The following is a 26512-nucleotide window of genomic DNA, read 5'->3' on the forward strand; positions in this document are numbered from 1 at the left end:
TGAGTTTATGGGACACAGTTCTCTGAGTGAATCTGAAGAGATGAGGTTGTTGTCAAACTCTTGGAAAACTGCACTGTTGTTCAGTTCATGAGCATGAACCAAGCCCTGCAGAGGTTGCACAGTTTTACTCTTTATCTCCTCTTCTGATTCTTAATTATAAAAAAACAACCACCCTGAACCGAGCATAGATTCTTGCTGTACTTTACAGTAATTCTTCAGTTCTCCATATTGTCCGTTGACATGACCCTTTATTCCACAAGTAGTGGGAGGAAAGGAGACTTTCAAGAAATACAGCTTACTGGAAAGCTTACTTCCTATCAGGAAGCAAAAAAAAATGAGTCACATTTGGACTATGGTGTAATTTGTTTGCTCACTGTCAGAGTTCTCTCATATTTGTTCTGCTATACAATATTGATTTTTATAAGTGCTGAGCACTAGATGTGCAAGTACTCAGCACCACTGCAGCTGTATTTAATTTCAATAGGAACTGTAGGTTTCCCAAAAGGGGACCATTGTGATCTAGGCAGACTTCTTGCATAATGCAGTCCCTGAATTAATTTGTGTTTCAACTAGCGCCTATCGGAGTGGATCAAAATCTGATATTGAAAAGAAAAGAGAAGAAATTAAAAACTGTATTATTTATTTAAATCAATTTTTTTTTTTAGATTTAAATTAAATGCATTGTCCAGCTAGTTCCATTCAATGACTAGCTCATTCAGAGCTGAGAAACGGAATGGGAACTGAAATAGCAGGAAAGTTTGTTTTTTCTCATTCAATCTCTGAATTAAAAACTAGAGATGTGCAGAAAACAGAAATCCCTTCCTGAGGAAAAAATTGTGGTTTTTTTTTTTTTTTTTAAATGTCATCCCAATTGGGATGAAAAGTCAAAAATGTGGCATTTTTCACAGGAAAGGATTTCAAGTACAATTTTGTTTCGGGGAGCCAACATGAATGTTTTAGCTACCTAGCTACTTGCCTTATCACTTTCTCACCATAGGCAGAAAGAAATACTCAGGAGCTGTTGTTTTGATTTTCCTGATGGAAAAATAAAATTTTTCCCATGAATTCTTCAACGTTATGAAAAGGGCATTTTCTATTGGAAAATTGGTCTAATGGAAAATTCCTGACCAGCTCTAATAAACATGAGATGTGAGAGGATGATCTGCTAATTCTAAAACCTTGAAGCACACGGTAACCAGAAACAATCATTTCAGTTCACTAACTACAGACAATACTCCCTTTGTTTAATAAATCAATTGGTTTTAAATGCAAAACATGTTTTGATAAACAGACTTTTTTCTTATATATCCTGCACATTTAAGATAATTAACATATAAAAATAATTTGAGTGCACAAAAGAGCATGTTAAATTGAATTCCAGTTTCCATTCAAGTGCAGATTTGCACAAATCACAAAAATTAATCATCCTTTAGCAGATAAGAAACCCATCATTCACCATTTTATAACATAATACAAATGTAAAATTAAGAATCTCAATCACTGTATGTTAAGCTACCTAATTTCCTAAATCAATGTGCATAGGTATCTCCTGGCTAGCAAAAGAATTATCAAGCAATGAGAATCAATCTTACTTTTTAGTTATTTTCTTAAGGAGAAGTCAATGATTTAAATCAAGGTTTCTTGCTTGCTGATTTAAATTATTATTTAAATCTGTGATTTAATCACTGTGATTTAAATCAATCCACCCTGCAGCATATCTTTTACAAAAACATCCGATTTTGGCTTTAAAATTTCCAGTGATGGAGAATCCACCAAAAGCCGTGATAACTTGTTCCAGTGGTTAATTACCCTCAGTTAAAAATGTATGCCTTATTTCCATTCTGATTTGTGTATTCGAACTATTGGATCTTGTTATACATTTGTCTGCTAGATTGAAGAGCCCTCTATTATCACATTTTTGTTCCCATGTATATACTTATAGACTGTGATCAAGTGACCCCATAACTTTCCCTTTAATAAATTAAATAGATTGACCTTGTGTGTCCCTCACTACTAGGTGTATTTTCAAATTCTTTAATCATTCTCATGGCTGTTCTCTGAACTTTCTTAATTTTTTTTTAACATCCTTCCTTCTTTTATTGTGCTTGCCAGACTGGGTACAGTATTCCAATAGCAGTTGTACCAGTGCCAAATGCAGAGGTAATATAACTTCCCTACTCCGATTCAGTATTCCTCTATTTATACATCCAAGGATTGCATTAACCCTTGGAGTTACCAAGGGAGCTCATTTTCATCTGATTTTTCCCTCCACAACATCCCCCAAGTCTCTTGCCCTCCTGTAATTATGGTCTGCATTCTTGTTCCTATATGTTTGATTTTACATTAGGCCACATTGAAATGCATAAAACGTCTATTCCCATTAGCACACAGGTGGACAAGAGGCTCACACTGACATGAAAGCTATCAATGGAAGACTACAGCTTTTAGAGTTCTGCTTAAAACTGATCCCTCTGAATAGAGGGAGCATAAATGGTATTTACATTACTTGTAGTTCTGCTGTTTATTATGTAGCTGCTTCTGATGTGTGTTTGGGGATTTTTTTAACCGCTACAAAGGGAGGAGAGGGGCTCTTAAAAGGTATAGTTTTGTGCATGCAGCTTACTCTCAAATTTCCAAGAACATTGCTTACGTCCTCTGCTTTCCCAGGGGAGCAAATGTTATTCCCACTAATGGCTGGACTAAGAGGTTTTATGCAAAAATAAAATGGACTGTAAAGATTGATAGCATTTGCATTTCTACATGACTACATTTTAAAGGGCTGCAAAAGGCTTGCTGATTACACAGTTATTGAAAACTTATCTTATAGGGGAAAACATACAGAATTTGTGCTTCTGTGGGGTTATTAATAGTTCAGGGTTATTTCAGAGGTAAGCTGCTTTTCTTCCCTTTTGACATGGGTTGTTATTAATTAATAACTATTCTTTGTAGTCAGTGAAAGGGGCCGTAACATTGGCCCTTAGGCTGCTTTAGCTGCTCAGTGGTAGGGGTGACAGCGAGAGTAAATCTACCCATAAAACCACAGTACGACCCTGTAGAGTGTGAAAGCGGCTAAGTGGGAGGCTGCCCTCAGTTCCCACGAATTATGATGCCAGGGGCTGGGAAGAGGAGCAATACTACATGGAATGATCCTCTGCAAAACTGTGACTGATCTCAGTCAATGCTCTGACTCATGGCGGAAGAGCCCATAGGGGGCAATAAACCAATGGCAGAGCAACTACTGGTTCTCCTGTGCTGCTATGGCTGGTGGTGGATGTGTGGGGTGGTGGTAACAATAGGGCAGCTTGCAGTGGAGCCTTTCCATGTAGCTCGTTCATCTCCATTTTCCAACCTATTCCCTGCCAGCTCTGTTCCTTGCAAGTTGCAGCATGCAGACTCCAGGTCTCCATTTTTTGTGTTAATTTGTTAATCTCCACATGCTTTATATAGAAGAAAAACATAGAGTGCTTTTCTTTTCTACAAATTGAGCACGTGGACTTTGAGTCTTATCTTGCATTTCCCTATCTGACCAGAACACTCTCTGAAGTCAGTGAGAGCTTTGAATTCACAAGAAATCAGGATTCAAGGCCTCTGTTCTTGACCCGAGTAGATTTGCTTTCAAAGGTGTAACCTGGGGACAGAGTGCCACACCAAGCAGGCATGGGTTACAAAGGTATGTCTGTACTAGGGCAAAAGGTGTATTTTAAAATATGTTGGCTAACAAGTTTGAACTAAGGTGTTTTAAAATCCTAGCACAGAGAGGGCAAGCTGTATTTTAATATGTTTTAGCTGGTCAAGGTGAACTCTACAGGAGAACCTAGGGTTCAAATACATGCAAATAAGGGTCACAGAAAATTCCCAAGGGTTCAGAATTAGGGCTACTGTGGCTGCTGTTGCCTACACTTATGCTTCTTAAACATGTTAAATAATTTGGAGAAACGGGGAGTGTTTAAATGGAGAACAAATCATAGTAAGTGAGGAAAAAAAGTTGCTTGGAAAAGAGCCCTGGTATACAACCTCTAAATGTTCCATATAAGATATTTGGTCTGTGTATGTATTTTTTGAATTACCTAAAGACCCACTAGCTTCTCTCTCTCTCTCTCTTTTTTTTTTGGCACTCCAGTAAACTGTTTATACTGCTTTCCGTTCTTCATTTATGTACCATGTTAACAGCTAAGTTGGAAACAAAAAGCAGCTGTTCATAAGGAATCTGATCCAAAGTCAGTCAAAAACTTCCATTCAGTGGGTTTGGATCAGGCCAAAAATGACAAGTGTGAAACAACTCTAGGGTCCATTTCAATGGAATGTCCTTTTTTTTTTCAATGAAGTGAGACTGGGGGTCATTAATTATCAAATTACTGTGCAAATAAGGCTATTTAACTAAGGGGGGAGGTTAGTTTGAAACACTGAAATGAACTCCACTACCCCCAAATTACACCCAAATTGTTCATAGATTCATAGATACTAAGATCAGAGGGACCATTCTGATCATTTAGTCCGACCTCCTGCACAGCGCAGGCCACAGAATCTCACCCACCCACTCCTACGAAAAACCTCACCTATGTCTGAGCTATTGAAGTCCTCAAATCATGATTTAAAGACTTCAAGGAGCAGAGAAGCCTCCCTCAAGTCACCCATGCCCCATGCTACAGAGGAAGGCGAAAAACCTCCAGGGCCTCTCCAATCTGCCCTGGAGGAAAATTCCTTCCTGACCCCAAATATGGCGATCAGCTAAACCCTGAGCATATGGGCAAGATTCACCAGCCAGATACTACAGAAAATCCTTTCCTGGGTAACTCAGATCCCATCCATCTAATATCCCATCTCAGGGGATTAGTCCTATTTACCCTGAATATTTAAAGATCAATTACTTACCAAAATCACATTATCCCATCATACCATCTCCTCCATAAACTTATCGAGTAGAATCTTAAAACCAGATAGATCTTTTGCCCCCACTGCTTCCCTTGGAAGGCTATTCCAAAACTTCACTCCTCTGACGGTTAGAAACCTTCGTCTAATTTCAAGTCTAAACTTCCTGGTGGCCAGTTTATACCCATTTGTTCATGTGTCCACATTATTGCTGAGCTTAAATAATTCCTCTCCCTCTCGGGTATCTATCCCTCTGATATATTTATAGAGAGCAATCATATCTCCCCTCAACTTTCTTTTAGTTAGGCTAAACAAGCCAAGCTCCTTAAGTCTCCTTTCATAAGACTCTATTAACTGACTACATCCAATAAGTGGAAATCCAGTGCTTTAAGTTGCCTTGAAATTATTATATGCAGATGGGCAGTCCAAGTATGCAAAGAATACTTCCTTTAATTATTTGTGTGTGTGAGAAACTGTCTCCTCGTAACGCTGCCTACATACTGTATCAGCAATGAGAAAAAGAATACAGTACAATGTACCCCAAGTAGTATAGTCCGTTACACACTAGAACATGTCCTTTTGATTTTATACAGCAGAATTATGGTGCACAACTTAGTATAGTCTGATTTTTATATTTTATGCAGAACATATTGTTCCTTCATTTAGTTTTCTAATAAGCCTGTTGAACTGATGAGTTCTTTTCTACTAACCAGCTGCAGTATGAAAAATATCAACTTAAGAATATTCAGATTTTACATTTCCATAAAATGTAGTTTCACAATATAAAGACATATATGCAATTTCCTAGTATGACTGGTTTATCTATAATGTACAAATTGTCTACAGGTGGAATTCAGTAATATAGTAAATATATATGTGTATATATATAAAATCACATATGAAAAGATTTAGTAAGTATAACTTTGCCTTACTAAACATTATCATTTAGCATGTCTCAGTTTCACAAAAATATCTCTGACAGTGCTTTTCAACCAGGCACTTTACAGACTAAACATATACTAGAATAAGTTCACTTCTCACTGAAATGCAGCAACAGCCAGGGAGGCAGAGAAAGGGACAGTCTTTTGAGACTAATGTTCTGTATTAAGAACACATGGAGCTTTTTTTATTTTGACAATACAGTGTGCCAACTATTTCATTTTCAGTCATGTTTGGCTTTCTTGAAGCAGGGATTTAAATCACTATTAGTAGGAATATGTATAGTGTGTTGAGAAGCAGAAATATGGATTTAATACTGTAGTACTTATTTGGGAAAAACTAAGGATATGTCTATGCATTGGTGACTGTGCTGGCATAGCCATGTCTCTCTAGCTATGCTGGCATAATCTCATTGTGTAGACTCAGCGTAGATGGATGGAAGGGGTTTTTCCAACAGTGTGGGAACAACGCCACCCCGGGTCATGGTAGCTAGGTCAACGGAAGCATCATTCCGTCAACATAGCTGCATCTTTGCTGGGAGTTAGGTAAGCATAGCTAGGTCGGTTAGGGGTGTGGTTTTTTCACACCTGTGACCAAAGTAACTATGTTGACCTAACTTGTAAGTATACTCCAGGTCTAAGTAAAGACTAAGATTAAAGGTCTTAGTATAGATCAGATATGAACTCTACCTTCAGAATTCTGATCCTTTGACTAAAATTAGCAGAATTACAATGGCATCGTACCACTATCATTTCCTTACTTGAATAGACTGTTGGCATATAGACTGGAGGCAAGTAGCATATATTGCACAGGCAAAGGTGACATAACAATCGGTAATTTTCACACACATTAATTGAGGATGGGTTTTATATTAAGTTTCTTTGAAGGTTTATTTCTTAGGAATTGTTGCATAATTTAGAAACCTAACAAAGTATAAAAGTCAACAGATAATGGTTCTTTAAATTTTAAAACAATTATTTTATTAACAGTTTATAATCAATTCAGGAGCCGACAATTCACAATATAAAACTTGGACCACATTTTCTATCTCAGCCATTCGACAGCATCCAACATTTGGTGACTTTAAACATGAAGTGTTTATTTTCCATATCTCCTAGGCTTTCAACCAGAAATTGTACAAGAGGAAGTTTAACATACTAACTGAAAACTAAAAATATGAAATTATCCAGAAAGGGTAAACATGTCTGAAAGCAGAGAGTCAAAAGTTCTAAAGTGTAATAGGTACTTGATTTGGGGCTAGCTGTCTCCCTGCTGTAAGTCTAGGGACTGTAGTCCAGTTACAGCAGGATGAATTTAGCCCTCACTGGGTTGTGGGTGTTTTTTTTTAAACAAATGGGTTTTGCTTCTTCTGGGAGGCTGAGGCAAAATCCGTTTGTAAACAATTGGTGAGTCAAGAGATTGTGATTCTAGTTTCTTGCAAAGCATGAAACCAGGCAAGTTTCACATGGGTTTCACTGTGACTGCATCTCACAGCTCTGCTAATTTCTTAGTCACAGTTTGCTGAAAGGTTTTTGAAGCTAGGGTCAGTTGTATAGTTTTACACTGAAATGATTCAGTTCTGTGGTTTTGTATGGCTTGTACCAGAAATGGGGAAACTCTGGTTTTTGTAGCCATGCTTTAGATTCATTTGAACGTGAAACTTGAAGTATGTGAAAGCCCTTGAGTCAACTGAAGAAAACCTTCACGTGAACTATACTGTTACATGCTGGCTTTGTCTGAGTAATGCTACGCCCTTGTTTGTGGCCTATGGGAACGATATGGGCCTTATTACTACCAGAAGCCAAGGGAGTTGTTCTTCAGTTCAGGTGGTAAAGGACTGTGTTTTAGCAGCTAAATGATCAGAGTTCTAGTCCCAGCTCTTTCTGTTTTTTGTGCTTTGTACAATAATTGTCTGTTCTGTACAACACATGCATTCATTAGTTTCTCACACAGCTCCAGAATGAAGTTTACTATGAATGTGTTAGAAAGAAATCTCCATCTAATACTCCTCATCCTCTTCATAATCTTCCCCCGCGGTTGCAGCTTCCAGTGCTGCAAGAGCTTCTGCCACCTCTGCGTCCTCCTCCTCTTCCTCCTCTTCAATTTTTCCATTAATTTCTTTATGGTTAATGTGCTTTTCCTCTTGTGCTTCTGTTATGAGGCCCTCAGATGCAAGACCATCAGGCATGTCCTCTTTGACACATACATTTACAGACTCAGTTTTAAGAGCTTTCTCCACTGAATCATAATTTTCCTTCATGTGCAAAGGCAGGCTTAGGCCAGGGTCCTCCCCCTTATTTATCACTATAGACTCTGCATTTTGGTCTGAATGTGTGTAATTGTCTGAAAAACTGTCCTTTTCAGGAGCATTATTGTTTCTGGTTTGGCTATCATATGGGAGGTAATCCGGGTCTGGTAATTGGATGGCATCGTTTTGGGTCTCCAGTATTGCACTTTCTGTGAGAGAGCTGTTTTCTCCTGCAGACTGCGAGTTCTCATCTCGAGAACGTTCTGGCTCTTCTGAGTCCTGCTTCTTGTGATTGCCTGTTTCTGGGTTATATTCTTTGCCAGATTCATTTGAGAAAGAGAGTCCCTTGGTGCAGAGGTCTCTTGTCCTGTTGGCTAAAAAAGAACTTGCTGACTGGCTGGAATTTCCATGTCTGATGGTTTCTTTGATTTGGTTTGTGTTGTGATTAGGAAAGGGATGAGTACCACTACAGGAATTGACACCACTGTCAAACTTTTCAACGCAGTTTCCTAGCCCTTCCTCATGAAGAGCAGTTCCTTTGTGGTTCCAGAAGGCCTCTTTTGTGTTGTTGAACATGTTTTTATTTTCTGTTCTCTTTAACTCATCATTTTGCAGTTCATTTTTATGCACTGGAGTTTCATTGTTCTGATCGCCTTTGAATTTATTGCCGTCTTGCTTGTCTGGTTTGTAACTGTTTACTTCATTGGGGTATCTCGAGGATTGTACATCTTCTGGATCAAAGATATAGCTGGGGAAAGGAGAATTTTACCAGTTAATATTTTCTCTGTTAGAAACCGAAAACTGATTACACCCAAGTCTGACGTATTGAGATTAAACAACTAGCGCAACTGTGCTCAACCTACAGTATTGTGTACTAAACATAAAAAGCATATACTTAGTTGTCGTCATTTTTTCAATAGACTGAATGCTACAGAACAATTAGACTCCAGGCCAGAGGCTCCACAAGGGGACAGAAAGGCCATGGAATGCCTCACTGGATATGTCACAGCCACAGGACAAGAAGTCCTTCCACCTTATAACAATGCAGTTGTTCCCAACCTTTATCCCCTCGATTAGCAGGTGGGCACCCCGTACGTGTTCCCTGCGATCATGGCCTGACCCAGCTGTCATCATTTTTTCCTTTCCTCTGAACATTTTCTCTCTCATATCTCCCTTCTGTTTCCCCTCTTTTTATTTTTTCCATTCATTTTTTGTACCCCCTCTGCCCCTTTTCCATTTTTTTTTATTGCTCTGACACAGGTGTTCTTGTTTTTTCTTCACGATGTCCCTCTCCCCTTTATCTTCTCTGGTAGTTTCAGTTTCCTTCCCCATTTCCCTCACTCACCATGGTTACTCCTGAGGGCATTCTGCGTGAAAAAATTTAAAATTCTGCACACACTATTTTAAAACTCTGCAAATTTTATTTCTCAAATAAATGTGGAGGTTCCAGCATAATATTGGGGAGCACAGGCCACTGCCTGTACGGAGGTGAGCGATTATTGTGCAGTTCCCCCCACCCCAAATACGAACTCAACGTTGAGGCTGCACTCACCCCTGACATAGCGCAAGGACCGGACCTGCCCCAGAAACACCCCAGGGCCCTGCCCCTCCGTGCCAGGTGGAATAGGCATGGGCATCCAGGCTCAGCAAGGCAGGATCCAAGTGTGGAGGGTCTTAATGTGGGGGGATCCAGATGTGGATTGAGAGGATTCTGTGTGGGGCAATCTGGGTGTGAGAGGCTCAGTGTGGGATTCAGGTGTGGGGGATCTGGATGCACAGGCGCTTGTTGGAGAGTTCTGGGTGGAACAGTAATGGGACTCTGCAGAGGGGTCCAGGTGAAGGTGGTTGGGGCTAAGCGGAGGGGTCTGAATGTGGGGGGATAGAGCTTGGTGGGGTGGGGGTGTGGGGAACTCTGTGGGGAGTCCAGATGTTGGGGGAGTGGTGCTCAGTGGGGTGGGGATCCAGGTGAAGGTGGCTTGTCGGGGTGATCCAGGTGCAGGGGGAGTGGGGCTCATCGGGGGGATTCTGAGTGCGGGGTGGGTGAGGATTGGTGGGAGGATCTGGGTATGAGGGAGTCTGGGAGCACAGGGGTTGGGTGGATGGGAGAGAGAGAGAATTTGCAGAGCTTCCTGTGGCTGGGGGAGAAATTTATGGGTGAGTCTGACCCAGCCCTGGATGCCATGCCGGGGAAGAGGAAGTCCCGTCCTCCCCAGCCCAGCCAGGACTAGCGGCTGATCCTGGTGTACGGTAGGGGGCCGGGTCTTCCTCAGTCCCACTTCCTGCCCCACAATGATTTACCCCCTTTGCTGGCTCCCCTGGGTACCCAAAATATACTTCTGGGGAGGGTCGCATGACCGCACTTGTGGCTTCCCCTTGCTTCCTCATCAGAAAGTCATATTTTTCTGCAGGGAAGTAAAGAAATCTGCAGGGGACCTAAATTCTGCACATGTGCAGTGGCATTACCCCAGGAGTACATGGTGATGGGGATGGCATCCACATAAGGCTGAGTGGAGCATTGAGAAGCTTGGGATGGCAGGCTGTCTAAATTGAAAGCCCTTTACTATGTGACCTGCCCAAAGCCAGTTACTGTAAAGGCTACAATGGAAGCAGGGATGGAAGGTAAGGGATTTCATGGAGCCGTCTCTGCCCTACCTTCAGATTTACAGCACATTTCCAGTGTTTAGAAGGTGATGGATCCTACAGCTTCCCCCCCCCCCAACTGAACTAGTCTTGCTTCTTGCCACTCAGGTGGGAAAACACTACAGTGAGAATTTGCCTCTGTTGCCACATAGCTTCTGTGGGCTAGCAGCTAAACAGATAAAACTCAGTTAAAATAAACCAACATGAAGCTTACAGGAAATCAGCATTTTTGGGCTCCAAAATGGCTTAATTGATCTAAACTGTAAATTCCTGAATTATTTGTAACATGGTAAATATCCTTAACTTAAAGGATGAATGCAGGTGAGAATGGATTTATTTTTAACAAGTTTTTATTTTATTCTGATTCCAAGCACCATTTCTTCTGCTGTACCTTTGTATCATTTTACAGCATCTGCACCCCATCTGGATTACTCGTTGTTAACATCTGAAGAGAGAGAGAGAGAAGGCAAGGGAAAAGAAAAATGAGGGATGAATTATTTCATGCAAATATTAAATGAATAAATGGTGGTTGCACTGAACATGAGTCTCCAGTTTTGAAAGGTGCTGCTGTTTGGAGAGAGGTTCCCTGTGCTTAGCAATGGGGAACTGGTAACAGCTCTTGTACAGAATGAACTTTTTCAGTGTTACCACTATGTCACCAGAACAAATTCTTCCCTTGCAGTTTGACTAGAAATAACAAACTGTTGTAAGTAGCTTTCTTTTTGTATGTAGCATCTCACAACAGATAACGACAAATCAGGCAGAGCTTCTCCTGTGGGGTGCTAGATGCCTTCAAATCCCACTAATAGCCCAACCCTTTGTTATGATCGGAATCAACATATTGGTTTGTCCCAATGGTAATCTTGTGTTTAGCGATGCGCTGAAAGCCAAAACCCAGATCTGAACATCCCAGAAATTTGGGAAAATTTGATTCTCAATTTTATGGCTTGGGTCCATCTCTACTTGTGTCAATGGAGCCAGGGCCCTTTGTAAGCTTCTCTTTGCCAGAAGCTGGCAATGCGTGACAGGGGATGGATCACTTGATGAATACCTGTTCTGTTCATTCCCTCTGGGGCACCTGGCACTGGCCACTGTTGGAAGACAGGAATCTGGGCTAGATGAACCTTTGGTCTGACCCAGTAAGGCCATTCTTATGTTCTTATTTTACACATTTTGCAATAATGGAATTTCTATCCATTACTAGTCAGGATCCCCAGTTTCTCTTGACAATTGAACCTGACAGAATCTGTTACCCCTTTGCCCAGCAATAGCAGATCAATTTCCTATTAGGAGAGAAATTGGTGACACTGGATCATGGTATTTGCTAATGCCATTGATTTAATTTATTTACAAAAATCCTGTTTATCTTGAACAGAAGTTCTGCAATTCCACTTGCAGAAATTTGAACTAAAACACCAGTGTCAAACACTCCTTTCTCTAGACTTGTTTCCCCTGGTGCAAGTGATGAACCTGGCACAAGGACAGAGAAGGATGGCAATGCCTGTCCCCAGTGCAGGTTAGGGCAACATATAGGGCTCCACTAAATTGTGGACTGATTGTGATGGACCCTTATGATCCATTCCAGCAGCAGCAATGAATTCCCCTCTCTTTGTTCCTTGGTTGCTGTCTCCTTGCTTTCAGGACACTATCACTTCCATCATCACCTGTTCCTTTCACCAGGGAAGTCTCTTATCCTAAAGTCACTAGCCTTTGGCTGTGTAGAGGCGGGTCTCGGCACTGACCTGTTCTGCAATATAAAGGAATTCAGACAGGTTTGACTAGACCCTGAGTGTCCATTAGAGCCGGCTCCTCTACTAGTCAGACCTCATCCAAATGAAACAGAGTGCTTAACCCAGTAAGTCCCCTTTAACAATTTTCTGAGGACTTGTCTACAAAAAAAAGTTGCACTGGTTTAGCTTAAGGTGTAATGTTAAACTGATTCAGTTTAGTAAGTCCCAATATGGACACACTGATTTTCATTTAAGAGTGTCTTGTTTTGATTTAGCTTAAACCTGTTCTTAATCAACTTAAACTAAACCATAAGAAGCCTGGTAAACTGAAATAAGTGTCCTCGCTGCATTTGTTATTGGTTAATTAAATTGTTTTAAAATCACACCTTCAGTTAAACCATTACAACTCTGTGTGTGTAGACAAGTCCTGAGCTCTGTCACTGCAGCTAGCTTTCTTGAAGGACCTTGGTCCAGACTCTCTAGGTTTAACCATTTTTATATTGAGTTTCTCATTGAGTGTTGATATCAGTAATTCATATCCTGTATTCTATTAACATCTTGTTCCATAAAAATATTTCAGCAGTGGCTTTTAACCATACTAAGTGCTGATAACTTTTGTTTGCTTTAGTTGTAAAGCAGCCTGAGACATTCTCTAGAAAGATTATATAAATGCAAATTACTTCTGTTATTTCTATAAAAGCACTTTCCATGATTTTACACTTATGTGAGTATTTGAATTCTCTGCATTTACTCCTAAGTTTTACAAGCTGATAGTTATAAACACTTGTATTTGTCCTCTTGTATGACTAAACTAATGTTTATGGGAAGTATTTTATACTGCATTCTTTTGTAAATAATTCTCAGCATTGAATTAGGAATAAAGGATTTTAAAATGTCAGTGTTTCAGGTTTTATTTTTTCTAGGTTTACAGCAAGTTTCAGAACCAGGATTACAAAGTAATGTTGTGAAGTAATATAGTCGTATACAATGAAACATGTTTTAGTCCTATTAGTATTAGACATCTTGCTATGAAAATTTCAGTGCTTATCTTACTAAAAAGTACCATAGATGTGTCAATGTTTTACAACACACACAGCTTTGACAGATTCCCATCCAAAGCAAGTTACAATTTGAATCAAAAGAATTCTATGCAGACTATTAAAGAAAGAGGTTTGGAGCAGAAACCATAGCCTAACAGCAATTAGAGGCTAAGCACAACTATGTTTTCAGAAGAGATTTCCATACAGAGATGTAGGAGGGCTGTCGGAAATGAAGGAGAAGGCTCTTCAAAGCTTAGGGGGAAGCAAAGTAAAAAAAGGCAGAGAGAAGTGAGATCACAGAAGGGGACACAAAGCGAATATTGGATAGAATGTGGTGTCTGAGAACAAGTGTAGGAGGAAACCTGTTGTATCTTTATATGTTGTTCTATTTTTAATTAGAGACATTTTAGATTTGCCTTTTGTGACATTTTCTTGCAAAGTCTGACTCTTAAATATTTCCATACTAGTAAACCATGAGTGAACCCTTAAAATATATCAGATTAAGAAGGCATGACTCAGAGCCTAAACTTGCAAAGCACAGTGTGTGGAATTTTCCTAAGAGCTCAGCACTGGCCAAACTCTGCTCCTGTTGAAATCAAAGGGAGTTTTATCTTTGACTTCAATTGGAACAGAGTTGGATCAATGCTGAGCTCTCTTGAAAATTCCCCTTGAGTGCCTTCTGTGAAATTCTGAACATCCTCAATTCTCATTGATTCCATTCTCAGTGGAGGACACTCAGGAGATACTTAGTCCTTTGCAGGATAAGACTTCACATTTTTGAGGTGTTTGTGAACAGCTGAACCTAAAAGATGATGGAATCACAATATGCTAATAGGCATGTGCTGTTGGTAAAATAGTTACAGATCTCAGCAAAGAACTCACACTGGCAAGGCCAAGGCCATATTAGTGTCAAAAGCAAAGCTCTGCGTGTGGAATGAGGGGAGAAATATACCCTTCAATCTTACATAATTACATAGCACTCAATAATGTTTCATGTGCATGCTTCCTTAGTCTGTTCTACTTGACAAAAACCAGCGGGTAGGACTATAGCTAACTGTGTGAAATGCGTGCATATATTGGGTCCCTACACTGTCATCATACTTGCAGTATCCCTGTAATCCCCCACGATTTATTATCCTACATTTTATTACATACACAACAGTGCAGCTGATAGAGGAAGATATAGGAATCCGGGCCTGCAGCAGAGCCAGCCTCAGGGCAACCTAATGAGTGCAACTGGCCTGTAGTAGGCTGCCTGATTGACTACACAGACTGATTGGTGGGAAGAGTCAGCAGATCAGCTCTTAAGACCAGCAGCAGCAGTTTGGTGGGTGCTCAAAGCATTCACCCACAGCTGTGATAGCTCCTGCACCTGCTTCATCCCAGCTCTGCTCCCGCCTTTTTCCATCCTTTCTGCTTCTTCGGTCTCAGCCCTTCTGTTGCCTTGGACTCAGACTTGCCTCACTCCACATAACCTGGCTATGACCCTAAGCTCTGATTCATGACTTATTACTTTGGCTCTGACCCGCAGTGCTGGCATCTGGCCTCTGACTCTGCTTTTGACCCTTAGCTCTGATCCCTGATGGCTGACTCCAGCTCCAGCCACTAGGTACAACTGTCCATGTCTCAGTCACTTACAATTTTGAGCAGCCCTAAAACAGGGAACTGGAACTGATATGGTGATCATGGACCCTACAAAGGCCATTTATCTCTCTGAGAGAGAGTGGGAGCACTATGGACCTTGCAGGCCCAGGTTGCCATCCTGCAGATGCAGAATGCTGTTCTGCCACGCTTTCAGCTCCAACCCAAGCTCCCACACCTGGCAAGTTTGATGGTAGTTATGGCAATTTTGTGGATTCTTAAATCTGTATTTGCTCCTATTTCTGCTACATTGTACCCACTGACCAAGCCTGGGACTGATTATCAGCCTGCTTAGTGGGGAGTCCCTGGCTTGGGTTTCTCTGCTCCTGGAAGAATCAAGCCCGCTTCTGGAACAGTTCGAGGACTTTGTTCAGGCTATGGAGGTGATCGTTGATGATCCATGTCACAAGCATATGGCAAAAGTCACACTTCAGATGTTGCTGCAGGGATGCCGGCAGTTGCTAGCTATTCAATGGGGTTCCGATGCTTTGTAGTAAATGCCGAGTGGAACAGTACCACCCAGCATTATCATTTCCATCTCAGCCTAAATGATGACATTAAAGGTGAACTGGCACAGTTAGAATCCCTGTCTGACCCAGATCGGTAATATTCAGCTGGACTACACTCAAAGATGACTGCAGGGTGCAGCGATTTCTGGGGTTCACCAATTTCTACGAGTGATTTATTAAAGGATTCTCTATGGCACTCCTTGAAAAAAGAGCCCGGTTTGTCTGGTACACGGAGGCTCAGTTGACCTTTGATCGACATTCACCTAGCACCCATCCTGATTGACCCAGATACCACTAATCCATTTACAGTTAAGGCTGATGCCTCTAGGTTTGCTATACGTGGAGTACAGCCTTAACATGAAGGCGCATGCAACCAACCCACCCCTTTGCCTTTTAATTTTGGAAACTAACCCAGTGGAAAAAATATGTGATGTTTAGCTACTGGCTATAAAGGCGGTTTTCAGAGTGGCACCACCTCCTAGAAGGGGCTTGATTCCCAGTCCAAGTCCTGATTACCACAAGAACCTGGAGTACCCCTGGACTGCTAGATGCCTTAACCAGCACCAGATCTGCTGATCTCTCTTCTTTGCTCGCTTTGACTTTACAGTTACCTATCGTCCAGGGATGAGAAATGGGATGGTGGGTGATCTATCCTGCAAAGACGAATATATTGAACCTGGCGAACAGCCCTGTGCCACCGTGCTCAAGATTTCCCACTTTGTCAACAGGACAGTTGGCAGGATCTGAAATCCCCCATCTGCTCTCTGCTGACCTCTTTGTGACCCAGACCATGAATGATGTGGGTATCTGACTTGATTCCAAGTTCCAATTTCAGAAAGGCCTTCTCTGTTGCAAGGGTTGTATTTATGTTCTGGGGGGTGGGGGGAGAACCTAGGCTTCTGGTATTGAAACTGTGCCACAATTTACCACTTGCAGGCCAATTTAAGACTTGGAATCTGATCTAGAGGAATTTCTGGTGGCCAGGCCTACCAATTTACATTAAGAATTATATAAGGTTCTGTGACCTCTGTGCCTATACCAAGGGCACACAATCAAAATCCCTAGGTCTCCTCCATCCTCTGTTCATGCCTCCACTGCCTTGGTCTACTATATCAATAGACTTCACTTTAGAACTGCCACACACTCAGGGACACTCGGTAATCCTGCTTGCCATCAACTTCCTAGCAAAGATGGTGCACTTCAGCCCATCCTGTATTGTTCCCACTGCATGGGAGACAGCTTAGCTCTTCCTGGAAAATGTCCACTGCTACCAAGGGTTATGGAAAAGCATTGTATCAGACTGGGGACCTCAGTTCATCTCCCCAGTCTGGAGAATATTTCTCAGACTCATTGGCATCAAATCCCTTCTCTCATCCACTTATCACCTGCAGACTAATGGGGAAACAGAGTCAATCAAATCTTGAAGAAGTCTCTTCACTGTGTTCTGAGTTACCACCAGGATGACTGGGTCACCCTGTGCTATGCCAAATATAACAATGCGAACCATGCCTTGACCCAACATATCCCATTCTTTGCAAACTATGACTCTTAGCTCTGCTTCCACCCAGACTTACTCATAAGTTCCCCAGTGCTGGCCACTGTGGATTTTGCCTCCCACATGCATTGGGAGAATAAGGAACACTTGCAGTCTCCCAAAGAAGCCTTTAAGCACCACATGGACCAAGAATGTTGAGCTGTCCCAAATCTGCCTGTAGGGGACAAGGTGTTGCTCTCTGCCCAAAGCCAAACTGGATTATTGATACCCATGACCCTTCAAGATTATATTTCTTCAGTGGCTTTCTAGTTACAACTGCGCAAGTCCTTGAAGATCCACCCTGTCTTTCACATTTCACTTCTAAAGTCCTACACTGAGAATCTATACCCAAATGGCTCCAATCCGTCATCGCCCCCCATAATAGTCCATGGTTAAGAGGGGTACTTGTTCCACCAAATCCTCTGCTCTCGGCAAGTTAGGAGAAGATTCTAGGACCTGGTGGACTTGGAAGGCTACAGTCTGGACGAATGGTCTGGAAACTGGTAGAGAATATGCATGCCCTGGACCTATTGTTAGAACTCTACGAGAAGAACCCAGTGAAACCAGGCCCTTAGGAGGTGCCCTTGAGTGGGGAGTACAGTCAGGAATCAGGTCCTGCAGCAGATCCAGTGTCTGGACAATCTAACAAGCACAACTGGCCTGTAGTAGGCTGCCTGCTGGGCTACGCCACACAACTGGTGGCAAGAGTAAGCAGAATAGTTCTTAGGCCCAGCAGCAGCAGCAATTTGGTGGCTGCTCAAAGTATTTGCCCACACCCTGCCCCTCCCTTGGCCGCAGCCTTGTTTCACTGCAGGAACTTGACTCTGACCCTCAGCTCTGATTCCTGACTTCGTACTTTGGTTCTGATTTTGGTTCTGACCTTGGGCTCCTAGTCCTGGCTACCGACTCCAGCTCCAACCACTAGGCATGACTTCCCGTGTTCCAGTTGTTGACAGTAGAAGCTTCTAATGAGGAGTAAAAGCCCTGTAAATCACTATAAGAAAAATATTGCCTATAGGAAATGTAGTTATAACGGTGGCATGTACTTTCTATGCTATTGCTATGTACTTCAATAATTTCTTTGTGACCTTTATCATCAAGATGAGATCATTCACTTTCCATTTTAAATCGTTATCTATTCTGGTATTCCATTCATCATCATCATGATTAATACTGTTGAAATGCTTTATATCCAATGATAATATTTAACAATTTCCTGGAAGTGAGCTAGCTAAATGGACAATAACTTCTATTTGCAACAAAATCTGAAATATTTAAACAATTTTATTTGTAGTTTAGATGAACTATTTGCAAAATTAACATTCAGTTTTTCAAAAAGTTCTCTTTGATGCTTGATCTTTAGACTAAATACAGTGTATATATTTATTCCTTAGCATTATTTATTTTAGTGCTTGTGAAAGGTATGCAATTATCCCTAGATCCTGTAGTTTCTTATTCACAGAACAGGTATAGCTCCGTTAGTGGCAGAACAAACTTCCTTTCATTGCTTGGGTATTGTGCTGCTAACCTGAGATGAAGGGGCCACAAATGGATAAGAGTAGTTCATACCCCACACCTAGTTAGACATTGACACCAGCACTATAAGCCAGATCTTCAGTTGTCATAAATGGGTACAACTCCATCTGGCCCTATACATTTAATTCCAGAATATTCAGAATACTTATGAAATATTTTCCTGTGATTCTTCCCCGTCCCCCATATCCTTTGCATTCTTTTCTTTTGGATTCTTTCATGATTTTGAATTCCAGTGTCATCAGGGCTAAAAGCAAAAGTGCCAACCGTGCATTTGCACTGAGGTGGCAGTTTAATTTTATTCTTTACATTGATTTTTCTTGTCAAAACTATTATTTGAATGAACATATCTTTTTAACGGAAATGAAAATTTGCATGGAAATTTTTTATTTTTGTCAAAATGTTGTCTTGGTTTTTTTGATGAAAAATTGAAAACTTAAAAATGGAAGGGGTGGGGTTTTTTTTTATGTTTTTGGTTCCTCACCGCCTGTATTCTTTTACCCTTTCATCAGTGAGGACAAAAGGTAGTGAGAAGGGGGAAAACCTAAAACCCGTCTTTGTTCTTTTTGTCAAAAACCCAAAACATTTTAGAACATAAGAACAGCCATACTGGGTCAGATCAAAGTTCCATCTAGCCTAGTATCCTGTTTTCCAACAGTGGCCAATGCCAGGTGCCACAGAGAGAAGGAACAGAACAGGTAATCATCAAGTGATCCATCCCGTCGCCCATTCCCAACTTCTGGCAAACAGAGGCTAGTGACACCAGCCCTGGCTAATAACCATTGATGGACCTATCTTCCATGAACTTATCTTGTTCTTTTTTGAATCCTGTTTTAATCTTCGCCTGCACAACATACTCTGGCAAGGAGTTCCACAGGTTGACTGTGCATTGTGTGATAAGCATTTTGTTTCATTTTAAATGTTTTGTGAAAACATTTATCCTCCAACCATGTCTAATATTTAACCAATAATTTTCCCCATTTGCTAGCAAAGCCTAGGACTGATGAGAGATATTAATTTACTTAGAGAACCACTATAGCATAGTGGATGGAAAATATGGCAAGAAATCCTGAGTTCTGACCCCTGCTCTGCCAACAAACTTGCTGTGTAACCTGGGGCAAGTCACTTAAACCAACATTTTAAAACTGAGTGTGATGAGTCATCCCTGAATTTCCTTTGAGCCTGAGCATGTGATGAGTCATAGGAGGCAATTACCTTTTAGACCCCATGCCACTTACCCAGGTTCAGCCAATCCACAGGCAAGAACCCACCTGAGTGATCCTAAGGCAGGTACATAGACTCCTAAGGGAAGCAGTCTTTCTAGTCTGCTCAACTTCAGTACCTGGTCGGGAGTACTCCCACAGCCTAGTAGTTTTGATAGTTTACCTGTGCTCCTACTCCAGCTTCCATTCTTGCTTCGTCCTATGCCCATTTCTACTCTAGCCAGCCCCCTACTGATTCTGACGCTGGCCACCTACTGTTGGACGGTTACATTTCATATTTAAGTACCTAAATAGAAGGGATAGCTGAGGATGGCTTTAGTGGCATTTGTTCATGCTCAGTTCTTCTGGAAATCAAGCCACTTTTACTTGCATTACATAAAGTTAGGAGCCCAATGTTAATCATTCACTTGAAAATGTTGACCTTCACCTTCCCTGTCCTAATCGGAAAACTGGGGCTAATGCCTACCTCAGAGGTGTTATGAGGACTAGTTAATGCTTTTTACAGTGCTTTGGAAAAAACTATAAGGGACTACATAAGTGCTCAATAGTATTATCGCTGTTCTGTAGTTCACTCTGTGTGTGTGTGTGTGTGTGTGTGTGTGTGTGTGTGTGTGTAAACTAGAAAAACATTTCTGCTTTTGTATTAAAAAAGAAGAACCAGGTTTGAATCTGTTTCAGCCTGTGGTATTACTTAATCTGGCTCCTGCTCATCTGAGAGATAAAGGGCAAGATTTTCAATCTGTAAATCTGAAATAACTCCACGACTGCAATAGAGTTATTGTCACCAGAGGAAATTAAATGAGAGTTGGGCTCTCTTTTGCTCAAATGTCATCCGCTGCTAATCCCACTGCAGTGTTAGGACACTTCTAGCTTGTTTGGTAGCCAAAAGGAGAGAAACTCCTTTCTTGCCAATAGAAATGGAGTTGTTTATAGAAAAAACACCCCAGCTATTGTAATTCATTTATACAGTAGAACCTCAGAGTTACAAACAGACTAGTCAACTACACATAGGGTGACCAGATGTCCCGATTTTAGAGGGACAGTCCCAATTTTTGGGTCTTTTTCTTGTATAGGTTCCTATTACCCCCACCGCCACCTGTCCTGATTTTTCACATTTGGTGTCTGGTCACCCTAATCACACACCTCATTTGGAACCAGAAGTTCACAGTCAGGCAGCAGCAGACAGAGAGAAAGAGACAAAAAATAAATACAGTACACTACTGTGTTAAACGTAAACTGCTTTAAAAAAAGAGGGAAAGTTTTAATAAAAAAAGATGTGACAAGATAAGGAAACTGTTTCTGTGCTTGTTTCATGTAAATGAAGATGGTTAAAAGCAGCATTTTTCTTCTGCATAGTAAAGTTTCAAAGCTGTATTAAGTCAATGTTTAGTTGTAAACTTTTGAAAGAACAACAACATTTTATCAGAGGTATGAACATTTGAGAGTTACAAACACCTCAGAAATGGAGGTAGTTTGTAGCTGTGAGGTTCTACTGCAGGGGTAGGCAACTATGGCATGCGAGCTGATTTTCATTGGCACTCACACTGCCCGGGTCCTGGCCACCGGTCTGGGGGGCTCTGCATTTTAATTTAATTTTAAATGAAGCTTCTTAAACATTTTAAAAACCTTATTTACTTTACATACAACAATAGGTTAGTTATCTATTAAAGCTTTATAGAAAGAGACCTTTTAAAAACGTTAAAATGCATTACTGGAACCGAAACCTTAAATTACAGTGAATAAATGAAGACTCGGCATGCCACTTCTGAAAGGCTGCCGACCCCTGATCTACTGTACTGAATTTTGACAAGAGATTGAAATGGATGAGTTGGTTGATGATGGAGAGAGGAAAATCTAATATTAGGGAAGATATATAAGAAGACTGTTTTCTCCCTCCCCCCCAGAAGATTTTGGGAACACTGCCATTTTACACAGTCAGAGAAGTGCCACTGTGTAGTCATGGTGATTGAGGAAATAGTGACAGGGCTTGAATCCCAGTGGAACAGAAGGAACGATATTGCCTTTAATAAACAGACACAAGAAAAGTGGAAAAGTTCCCTTTTTAAATGTTTACCAGTAGCATTCTGCAATCTGGCCATACAGGGTGAAGAGAATGGAATGAGGCCTTTCTTGAAAAGTGTATATAAGAAGGGGGAGAGGAATGTAACCTAACTTCTGAAATTGTAACTTCTGTAAATGAAATGTGAAATGCAAGGCCGAGTATACATAATAAACCCCCCTGTCTGATTAAATAGAAGTGAGAAACATAATACTTCTGACTTTGTATTATGTAATAACATAGGTTGTATTGTGTGTTTAAACTGTGATATGTAATATGGATAAACAAAAAATACAAGTGAGAAGACATCATGAATAAGGAAGGACAAACTATTCCAATGAAAGAAAAAACTGGCAGCCTCTTGCAAAATAATGATTGAAGTGAATTAAAACTTTATTGTGGTTTTAAAACGCTGATCCTTTTTTAGTTGTGTTTAATGTACTGTTTCAATCCATTTCCTGGTTTTGGCCAGGAGGGGAAACAGAAGTGCCAGGAGAGAAGAAATGTAAATGGTATTTTTGACTCAGCCCAGACCAGTAAGAGCTGGAAATCTGACTGAAAATATTTTTGTAAAATAATCCAGCCTGATTTCCACGCCAAAGAGTTTGGCATGAGATCTGAACTTTTGCATGTTTCTTCCAAACTAAATCAGTGGGCTACCAAGTAACCAGGCATTTAATATATTGGTCACTTCAATGGGCTGCTAGGCCAGTTTTTCCCCTCTCCCTAATGCACTGCAGTGTCTCTCTGGGCAGGCTAATGCAGATGCAGTCAGCCAATGCAAAACCCTGCTGGCTTCTGCTTCCTGCTGCATCAGCCTGCTGTGTTTCCACTACCCCAAACTCCTGCCTGCCAGTGATTAGAAGCACCAATTTGCACACCCTGAATAGTTCCCGTTCCTCCTACAAAGTGCACAAACCCTCCCTGCTTAGGGCTATGTCAAAGGAAGTCCAGCAGCCTACACCTTACTGCCAAGGTAACCCAGCCATGTTTCACTTAGTTTCTATCACTGTCTTAGGCCTCATGCAGACACCCCAAAAACACCTGACATTTTCAGAGGCAAGTGTGAGAGGAGAATAGATTGTGGGGGAGATGGATGGGGGAAGGGAAGAGAGGAAACAATAGATTTTGGGCATTAATATCCTCCTTAAGTATGCAAGCAGTTGTAAACACTTAGTGGGCTTTTCAAAGTACAACCTCTGGTTTGTATTCTGTGCTGTGTCGGTATCAGAATCTCATTTAAGATTTCAAAGGTTACCTTGTGGATATGCATGCTGGTGCATATGTATGAGGTCTGAGAGAGTAGCAGGGTTGTGTGTAGTAGGGAATGGGGTAATGCAGAGAATTAGTAATAGGTGGAGACAAAGGAATGAGCGATAAGGAAGATGGGAAAAATCAATGACAAATAGGTGAGAGAGGAATGGAAAGATTATGGAACAGCAGGTAGAGCTGGGAAGAGGAGAGAACAAACGCAGGAATAGAAAGGTGGGAGATTATTAAATATAAGGCACAGAAACACCAGCAGATAGTAAAAGGAGAGAGAGAGAGAGAACATTATGAAAAGTTATTTAGAAGCCCAGTCTAGCAAAGACTTGTCCCTGTCATTTGGACAACTAACGTGCTTAAAGTTAAACATGCTTTGCTGCATTGGTCCCTATTTAGTGTACAGGTTAAAGCAAAAATGTTACAGAAATTAAAACTATGTAGAATGTTTGTTTAAAATGAGACACAAAATTCTTTGGTAACTTCCTTTTGGTTTCTAACCCAAACTATGCCTGCATTAGCATAATTTGGTATGGAGGCATCAGTAGCAAATCCATAGTTAAATTTGCATTAAGATTTGTACTTAAAACAGGCCTGAAATCCCTCGACTTTGTATTTTAATAACCAAATTTAATCTTGAAATTAATCACAATACTCAAAGGAAAATTAATTTTCCATGTAATTATCGGGTTTTTGAGAAAAGCAATTATTAGCTTGGGTAGAAGACAGACTTTAAAAATGATCCCTTTATTGAATTTTGGTCCTGATCTCTCATAGATGTTTGGCTACAGGAGCCAAAGAAACATTATCACCACAAATTCCACCCCTCTTTCTGCACACCCACACCGTTTCTCATAATGTAACTTGAGAAGTCATTTTCATACTTTATTTAAACATAAAGGGTTGGATTGGCACCTCGCAATCCATCCCCAGTAGGAGGAAGCATGTAGCTGCGCTTTACCAACAGTAGAATAGGGACCATATCATGACTCAGCAGGTCACAGTTTACTTCCTGCTTCCCCCCACTGCTCCATAAGGAAAGTAAGTGCTGCAGTAGTCTTTTTCCTGGTGCAATCCACTTGCCCCTCCATGTCAGAACAACCAAAGCTCTACCTGCAGTGGCAGTGTCTTGCCCACCATGCTGCTGCCCTTGAAAGGCTTATGCCACCTTGGTGCCCTGCATAGGAGCATTGCCAGGGGTCACAGTCAGGCCCCAAAAGAGCAGTTTCTCTAATTTGTCATAATTTAATTTGCTTTGCATTGAAACACTTCCAGAGTTGTCTGGATCCACCAGCTGCTTTTTTTCCTCCCCTCTTGCCTAGCCTGGCTCCCTAATTCTTCATCTGTCCTCCTCCTCCTCACATGTATCTCCCCTATTCCTGACTATGGGAAGGCAGGAAGACAAGCTGCCTAGAAGGGATCCCTGGTCCCTAATCCATATGTCTTCTTCCTCCACAGCTCCACTACTGAGATGGGGTTTACATGTGTGCAAGCTCTGGTTCTCAAGTCTGATTTTGCAGCAACTCCCACCCTGTGTCTGCTCCTTCCCAAGCTAAAGTCTGACCTCATATTTTTTCATATACAAACTTCACCACTGCATGTGTTTTGTGGTCATTTGTCTTTAGCTATGATAAGTGCTCTAGCTGTTACGAGGATTTAGATGTTTTGAGCAAGGGGTTGGACTAGATGACCTCCTGAGGTCTCTTCTAACCCTGATATTCTATGATTGATTCTATGTGCACAGTGCAGGTGGTTCTATGGTGGAAATGAGATTATGGTTATGGAGTTGAGCAGACAATGTGTGTTTGGGCATTATGATTAAAGCTGGTTGAAACTTTTGAACAGCTACTTTACTGATTAAAAATGGGCTTTTTAAAATGTTTGCAAATAAATTGACGTTGAAATTTTTCATCTTAAAAAAACTGGCCTCTTGTAATTTAAAAACATTTTTTTCATGGGATTCTGGTAAAGAAAATGTCTCAACAACCATTTCATTTTCAAAAAGTTTTCTTTTAAAAAACTGAAAATTAACCTCCCCTAAAAATTTAAAAAAGAAGACAAAAGAAAAAAATCCAGTTTGAACATCCAGTTTCAAAATTAAAACCACTTCAGAAATTGAGTGTGTATATAAAATAGGTTTTCATTATTCAACCAGCTCTAATTATGATGTTTGAGTGGTAAAGCATATTTGAGGTTGGTATGTATGTAAATGTTGTCTTAACTCAAGGGTGGGCAAACTACGGCCCGCAGGCCGGATACAGCCTGGGTCGCGGGCCCCGCGCTGCTCTCAGAAGCGGCTGGCACCGCATACCTGGGACCCGGGGGGAGGAGGGGGCAGAGGGCTCTGTGTATTGCCCTTGCCTCCAGGCACTGCCCCCAGCAGCTCCCATTGGCTGGGAATGGGGAACCGCAGCCAATGAGAGCTTCGGGGGAGGTACCTGGAGGTGTGGCAAGGGCAGTGCATGGAGCCCTGTGGGCCCCCCCGGGGCTGCACAGGGACGTGATTCTGGCTGCTTCCCGGTGCGGCATGGGGCAAGGGCAGGCAGGCAGGCAGGGAGCCTGCCCTGGCCCTGGCGCATGCCACTGCCACCCCGGAGCCGCTTTAGGTAAGCAGTGCCGGGCCAGAGTCTGGACCCTGAACCCTTCCTGCCCCCCAACTCCGTGCCCTAAGCCCCCTGCCTGCATCTCGCACTCCTCCTGCACCGCAACTCCCTGCCCTGAGCTCCCTCCCACAATCTGCATCCCTCCTGCACCCCTGCCCGGAGCTCCTTCCTGCAGTCTGCACCCCTCCTCTGCCCCAATCCCTTGCCCTGAGCCCATTCCTGCACACTGCACCCCCTTCCACATCCCGCACTCCCTCCTGCACCAGCCCTGCATACAATTTCCCCACCCAGATGTGGCCCTAGGCCCCAAAAGTTTGCCCACCCCGTCTTAACTAGTGATTCATGATTTTAAATGTATTGGAGCAACATTAACTCAATTAACAGATTTTTTTTATGGGGATTTTGGGGTGTGTGTGTGTGTATTGCTAAAGATACATTATGCCCATCTGCCTACCTCTGTGACCTGGTGTCTTTTAGAGTTTCCCAAGCCCTCTCAGCTATGCTTAAAAGCTCTTCCAAAATCTATTTGTTAAGCCTACTGCTAAGGCTGTCTGAAAAACAAGAATTCTGTTTCATGAAAAATGTTGACGTTTCAACGATTGGTTTTGTTCCACATTGGAACACAAGCTAGACTTCTGAAAACATTTTTGCAAACAAAAAAGAACAAGCTGAGTGGTCAGG

The 26512-nt window shown here is 41.6% G+C and overlaps 2 protein-coding genes across 9 annotated transcripts in view; one reads left to right on the top strand and one right to left on the bottom strand.

Annotated features, from left to right (window-relative positions):
• Positions 1 to 26512, top strand: part of RELL1 (RELT like 1) — a 109582-nt gene that overhangs the window by 70327 nt on the left and 12743 nt on the right. For 2 of the 3 annotated variants that reach the window (XR_006281132.1, XM_043513980.1), the window contains one exon: positions 11106 to 11256. The exons of the other annotated variant lie outside the window; for it this stretch is intronic. The gene's annotated coding sequence lies outside the window, so the exon portion shown is untranslated. Of the gene's footprint in view, positions 1 to 11105; positions 11257 to 26512 lie in introns of those variants that run through there. 3 annotated transcript variants of the gene reach the window in all.
• C4H4orf19 (chromosome 4 C4orf19 homolog) overlaps positions 5224 to 26512 on the bottom strand; it is a 64474-nt gene continuing 43185 nt past the window's right edge. For 3 of the 6 annotated variants that reach the window (XM_038399945.2, XM_043513974.1, XM_043513975.1), the window contains 2 exons: positions 11088 to 11141; positions 6626 to 8804 (listed from right to left, as the gene is read on the bottom strand). In XM_038399945.2, the coding sequence (XP_038255873.1) occupies positions 7808 to 8804; positions 11088 to 11119 (1029 nt within the window). In that variant the 5' untranslated portion in view covers positions 11120 to 11141 and the 3' untranslated portion in view covers positions 6626 to 7807. Of the gene's footprint in view, positions 8805 to 11087; positions 11142 to 26512 lie in introns of all 6 variants that reach the window. The other 3 variants (XM_038399951.2, XM_043513973.1, XM_043513977.1) reach the window with 2 other exon arrangements.

Source organism: Dermochelys coriacea, chromosome 4 (assembly GCF_009764565.3).
Source record: "Dermochelys coriacea isolate rDerCor1 chromosome 4, rDerCor1.pri.v4, whole genome shotgun sequence".
NCBI classification, from domain to species: domain Eukaryota; kingdom Metazoa; phylum Chordata; order Testudines; family Dermochelyidae; genus Dermochelys; species Dermochelys coriacea.